This window comes from Varroa destructor, unplaced genomic scaffold (assembly GCF_002443255.2).
Source record: "Varroa destructor unplaced genomic scaffold, Vdes_3.0 BEIS01000001.1, whole genome shotgun sequence".
NCBI lineage: Eukaryota > Metazoa > Arthropoda > Arachnida > Mesostigmata > Varroidae > Varroa > Varroa destructor.
In genome coordinates, this window is record NW_019211454.1 from 30605624 (window position 1) to 30611623 (window position 6000).

At 44.2% G+C, this 6000-nt stretch overlaps 1 protein-coding gene across 7 annotated transcripts in view; it reads right to left on the reverse strand.

The window, feature by feature from the left end:
* LOC111243005 (follistatin-related protein 5-like) overlaps positions 1–6000 on the reverse strand; it is a 50200-nt gene that overhangs the window by 4512 nt on the left and 39688 nt on the right. For all 7 annotated transcript variants that reach the window (XM_022788002.2, XM_086987407.1, XM_086987399.1 and 4 more), the window contains 7 exons: positions 3066–3232; positions 2648–2765; positions 2149–2532; positions 1757–1845; positions 1430–1600; positions 914–1280; positions 312–620 (listed from right to left, as the gene is read on the reverse strand). In XM_022788002.2, the coding sequence (XP_022643737.1) occupies positions 312–620; positions 914–1280; positions 1430–1600; positions 1757–1845; positions 2149–2532; positions 2648–2765; positions 3066–3232 (1605 nt within the window). The remainder of the gene's footprint in view (positions 1–311; positions 621–913; positions 1281–1429; positions 1601–1756; positions 1846–2148; positions 2533–2647; positions 2766–3065; positions 3233–6000) is intronic.

Here is a 6000-nt window from a genome sequence, read left to right on the forward strand (position 1 = left end):
ACTTCAAGACTGGTAGAAATCTAATGACGCGAAACGTCAATCAAGTAATTCAGAGCATAATTTCGAATAGCCGCACTTTAGAAAGCGAAGTTTTCATGTTATGAAATAATGTCGAGATGAAGTTCTCCAGATAATTTCGTTTCTGTTTCAGTGGTAAACGTGTTGAACTGGTCAAACTTAGTAGTTTTATTCCTTGACATTAGAAAGTATCGTATAGGTAGGCGAAATTCAAAAGCATATGAATCTACTCCTCAAATGCTTCAAGTAGGCCCACTTCTCATCTAAAGTCAACAGAAAAGAAGCGAACTAACCTGTATCGGTGACGGCCTGAACAACGATCGTGACATCGTTACTTATGGAACTTGTCTGGTTACTATGGCTGTTATTATTATTGTTGTTATTGTGGCCATTGCTGTTCTGTCCTCGCTGATCCGGCGACAATGTTCCGGACGTGGAAGGAGAATGCAATGTGACCACGTATTGTGAGTCCGGTGCTACCCGAGGCCTTCCCAATAAAGATGGCCGGAACAAGATCACCTCGTCGGTGATATAGTCAAGAACAAGTTGACCGCTGGGAATTCCACTGTCAGGATCAACGCACGATACCACGATCAAGCCACCTGATAAGGAATTTTGTTATTAAGTTTCACTGCTACTTACAGATCGTTCTGGCTAAGATTACTCGAATCATGGCCTTCGAAGAATAATTGCATTGAGTAGCTTTTATGCAATATTCTATCCTGCTTTCGAGCTCAACAAATTTGTAGATATGGAAAATCGCAGATTTCGCAGTCGTACAGTTCCGATCACGTTTGATTGAGTGGATCAATCCTTGTTTGTTACGTGAATCGGTGATTGACCGCAGTTCAAAAAGTAAGAATCTAGAAGCAAAAAAAAATTCATACAAACTTACCAAGCGCTACAAAGTCGGCCGCAACAGGATGGCAAGTAACATTTCCAAAATCAATGGACCTGACGTACTTCATTGCACGTAGGTCCATTTTAGCAAGACCATTTTGACCCGAATGAACAACGTAGCTATACTTCCAAGGAAAACCGAGATCCGACGTAACCGGAATGAACAGCGCCGACACGAGATCGAAGTGCCCCTCGACGGGCTCTGGATGGACGGTATGGTGCTTCTTCTTCTGAGAGGCGTCGCGAATTATCTGGATGGTCTTCGTGCCTCGGTCAACCGGGCCTCGCCAGCACAGCACCCACAATTGATCAAGATGAGGTACATAGTACAATTCTACCGGGTACTTATCTGTTACCACGACCTGATCATTGTAATTGAATAATTTGCGAAAATAACTTAGTTCTTATAACAATGACCTGTTTCAAATAACAATCAACTGCTGCCGATAAGCAATACTGAAAGCATACACTTACAAAGACATCGGTATTTTCAATACATGTAAGTACTCACATCCACGACTACCATCTGCACGCGCGAGATAACAAGGACTCGGCCCCGCGTTGGCTGCGAAACATACACGTAGCGATCTGCGACGTTGATTGCACGTCCCCATGAGCATGGATGACCACGTTCGGCACACAGAGCTTCTTGAGTACCAGGAATAATGTCGACAGAGGCAACCTGATCCCACCAAAACATCAACCAAAATAGTATAATTAACGGATAGATAAACTAGCAATAAGAACTTACTACCTACCAAGACACAACTCGTTAAAACGCAATTAGTAGACCGTCGGTCTCAGTTGCATAATATAATATATGAATGCGTCTTCTAACCTGATGATAAAGGCGACAATTATCAGGATCGTAAACCGAGATGCCCCAGTCGTGGAACGCAAAAAAACGCCTCTCCTCTGCAGGTGGAGCTGCGGCAAAAGATAGAGTTTAAATTATATAGCGTTTCGCAAGAAGTACGTTAACGTCCCCGAACCTCCGTCTAAACTGGAGTCGAAATTCTGTTCCGTCGAACAGTTTTACAGCATTTAACAGCTGAGAAGAGCGTTCTCTCACGTTGTTTAGATGCTTTAGAATAAAATTAGATGACGGGGGCTTCCTATTCTCGGTTTCCACGGAAAGTGAACGTTGCTGACCAAAAACGCTATTACAAGCAAAAGATAGAAACGTTCTATGCTTTTGCACTACCTGCATGCACAACGATCAAAACTTACTAGGAGCTGGTTCGTCCTGCACAACCAGTGACGATATGTCTCTAGCCGATGCTCCAGCAGGACTTGTGGCTACACACATGTACGCCCCTGTATCAGCGTATCCGATCTTTGCCACCATTAAGGCAGTGCCATTACCCACAACTGTATATTTGCCCCCAAAATCGCCGTTGTTAGCCGATCCTATTACGCCAGCTGCGGTCATAAATGAGGAAATCGTTTTTGAGTCTGAATTTGAAGATAGGGGGGTAGACATTTTAAGTGGTTCATCGTTTTTAAGCCATTGCACAGAGGGCGCAGGAACTCCTGTGACATGACACTCCATTTCGGCTAGTTCACCTGGAGCACGTGATTGTAGTCGCGGAATTACATGTACCTCCGGCGTTGCTGCAAACAAATAAATGTCGGTATCTATTCTATGGTTGTTTACACTGATATTTATCGTAGTTGGAAATTCATTTTTATTGTAGTAGAACTAGCGAAATTTTTATCGACTACTCACTGTGAACAAGCAGTACGTGGGTCTGCACAATATCGGAATTTTTTTGTGCATGACACGAGTAGTTGCCTGTATGTACCAATTGAACGTTCGTCAGATACAGCGAACCATCAGCAAACACCTGTGCATAAAGGGTGCATAATTATGGATCATTACATTTGAAGATAGCTCACACACATTAGCAGTCTGAAAAAATTGTCCCGCTACCTTTATCTTTGATCTTACCCACCCAGGCTGTATCCGGCTTCTCTAAATAACGATAAGCAAAAGTGAGTAGAGGGCATTCTGTAAATCTCTTTCTACTGGAATAGATACGTTTGTCTTTGTTTCTATTTTTGTTATCCTAAACAGTTGCGCTTGAAAAGTTCATTTGCAATTAAAGGTAGTATGGATATACATGCTCAAAACGATCCCCACATACCTTAATATCTTCCTCCTGTAGCGTATTGAGGTCGATCCCGTGCCTGCGCCACACGATAGGCGGAGGCGGACGGCCAGTAACATCGCACTTCATCTCAACGTTGTCTCCCACCTGGGCCCGCACAGACGAAACTTCCAGCTGTTTCTCCAACGATACCACAGCCACGCCTGTGATACGCACAACCTTCTGTCAGTACGTATATATGACATTGTACCTGCCTGTTTTCAAGCACAAGTCTCTTGACCTCCCTGGTCCTACACTGCATGTATATATAGTCTTACATAAAATATTTTGTGTGGTTAGAGAAGACATTCGAGAAAGTCTATCGAGTCTAAAATAGACGATTCCTATCCCAAGAGCGCAGAGATCTCGAAAAAGTCTAATACTGATGGTCTTCGATTGGAGTTTTCATTCGAAATTGGTTATCGTGTAAATTGTTGCTTAGAGTATCATCAATGGAAATTCACATATATGTGCTTCTCTTTCATAGAACAGTTTTTGAATCTGCTTGTTTACTGTAAGAAGGTCTCAAGAGCTGTGTTTCGAAACGACATAGCTTAGTAGATGACAAGGCTTTGTAATCTCTTAATATTAAATATATGATTATGCTAGAGCTCACAGGCTACGCTCTCGTTCCGGGAGGTTTAGAAGATGTCAAGCTTCGAAAAATACATGGTTCACTCGTCTGCTATGCGCAGCCTCTAAAATCAAATGCCCTTTCAGTTGCTGTCTCTCTCCGTTCTCAACTAAACTATTCTAAAATGATCGTTCACATTATTGTTACTGTGTTCACGCCTCGGCTACATTAAGCGTGTACAATGTCAGCCACAAATCCAAATGCATGCTTCTGTCGGACGCGTGTCTTCACTTCCCTTGTATGTTCCGTCCCGTATTCTATGTAGGCGTGTATTCGTACAACAGCGCCATCTACTGCAAGCACTCTTGTCCGTATCTATTTCCGACCTATAGCGTTGGTTTGACGCCGGGGTAAAGAAGCTGCCGATGTAATGCGGGGATTGGGGCGATTTCATTCGAACTGGAAACTAATTCAACACGCGACAAAGGTGACGCAGGGAGATAAATAACGAACATAGAACGAATAGTGCACAAATCGGTATTGGGAACGATTCCGAACAGCCAGGTGTCGTTTTCCTGAACTGCTGTCTAATCCCAGCCATCGGACGTTGTTGCAGTGGTTATGGCAGATGATGCGGCGTCCGCTGTATGCTGCCACTGTTTTCGTTGTTGCCGCTACTGTTACCTTCAACAGAATTAAAATGGCTGAATAATACCAGCAACATTGCCTTTCTTGCCATATTTTCCCAATGATGCACACCTCCATTCTGGCAGAGAATCTCTTCTGTTCCTTATTACTGGACTGCGGAAACGCTAGTGGCGCTTTACCGCCGCCGTAACAGACGCCGCTTGGAGAGGAAAGTACGGCTTCTCTGAGGGGGGTTTGGGGAGGGGGGATAGGAAAACTGCAACTGTACTAGCTAGAACCTTCTGTGGAATCTGGCATTATTATGGGGATGTGAACCGCGACCTTAAGCGCCCTGGGGGGATTAAGGCGGCTGACTGCGGAGCGTGGAAGAGAACACCCAACGCAGGGGGGATGGGCCAAACTATGCGCTAATCTAGGGGGGGGGGTAGCAGGGGTCTTTAGGGCGTCCCAAAAGGTCGGGGTTTCATGGGAGCACAAGCGGTGATGGAACGGAAAGAGTTCAATAAAGAAGGCGACAGAGAAAGTGGGTGACAGTGATGCCGGTGGTGCGTCGGCGATCGCCGCGGGGGTTGGGCTGACTGGAACGCCATCGTACATCATCAAAGCCACCGCCACAGCAGCGTCGGCCGCAGTTATGGCCGTCGAACGGCCAACCGAGGTCGGCCTGCTAGTCTGATCTCGTCGACAGTCGTTCACTGTCATGGCCGCCGAATTTAAGGCTGCAACGGAAGCAAGCTGAGAACCGACGGACGAACAAACGACTGGAGGAGCGAAGTGGTGATGCCGGGACTGGTAGTTGTGCGTTCGCTTAGCAGCATCCACTAATGCATTGACATTCTCGACGGCCCATATATACCCACAGCCGACGCAATGGCGACCCCTCTATGCGGCTGTAACAGAATCAGCGCCACCATCTGCAGCGTACCGCATCGTAACCAGTACAAGCATTTCCATACAGATATGGAGAGATGGGCAGGGAGTGCGAGGTCTATTAAAAACACGAGAAAGTTGGAGAATGGATAGCAGAGTCGGACATATAGAATAAATCGTTGCTAGGTAGATGACATTTTAAACAACACTGCTGCATAGACATACGTTTTAATGAGAAATGATGGGGCGTTATCTTCTCCTGTAGATTTAGATTTATCACCACTCATTTTGGCATATTGCCATTGTGACAATTGGGCCTCGAATAGATATTCTATCACAAAAGCATAACAGTCCCGTATCATTTGAGTATGATAAGACGTCCATCATCCTGATCAGTCCATTTGCGAAAGTAGTAAAGTCTAGCTATTAGTATACTAGTTCTGTAAAGAATATGATTTTCAAAGACGTGTACATGAATCGCAAACACATACGCTCAGAGTCTGATCGTACACTTATAGAGTTAGACATGGACACCTTTTACATAAACTATTCGGGGTGGTTACCATCTGAAGTATGGCTACTCAGTTTGTGAGCTTAATGGGTCCGATTATTGAAAAAAAATAGTTTACTTCTAAAAAAAATGAATAAAATATGACTACTTCTATTAGGAAACTGTGCGCTCATACAATGCAGGAAATAAAACGCGAGAGCAAAATGACATGCGGGCATACTACAATGTCGATATTTTCCACTAATAATTAACGTAACTTGCTTTATTACAAAAAAAAAAAACATGTAATTCACAAGCAATTAAATTAATATTGCTTTGGTCGACATAAA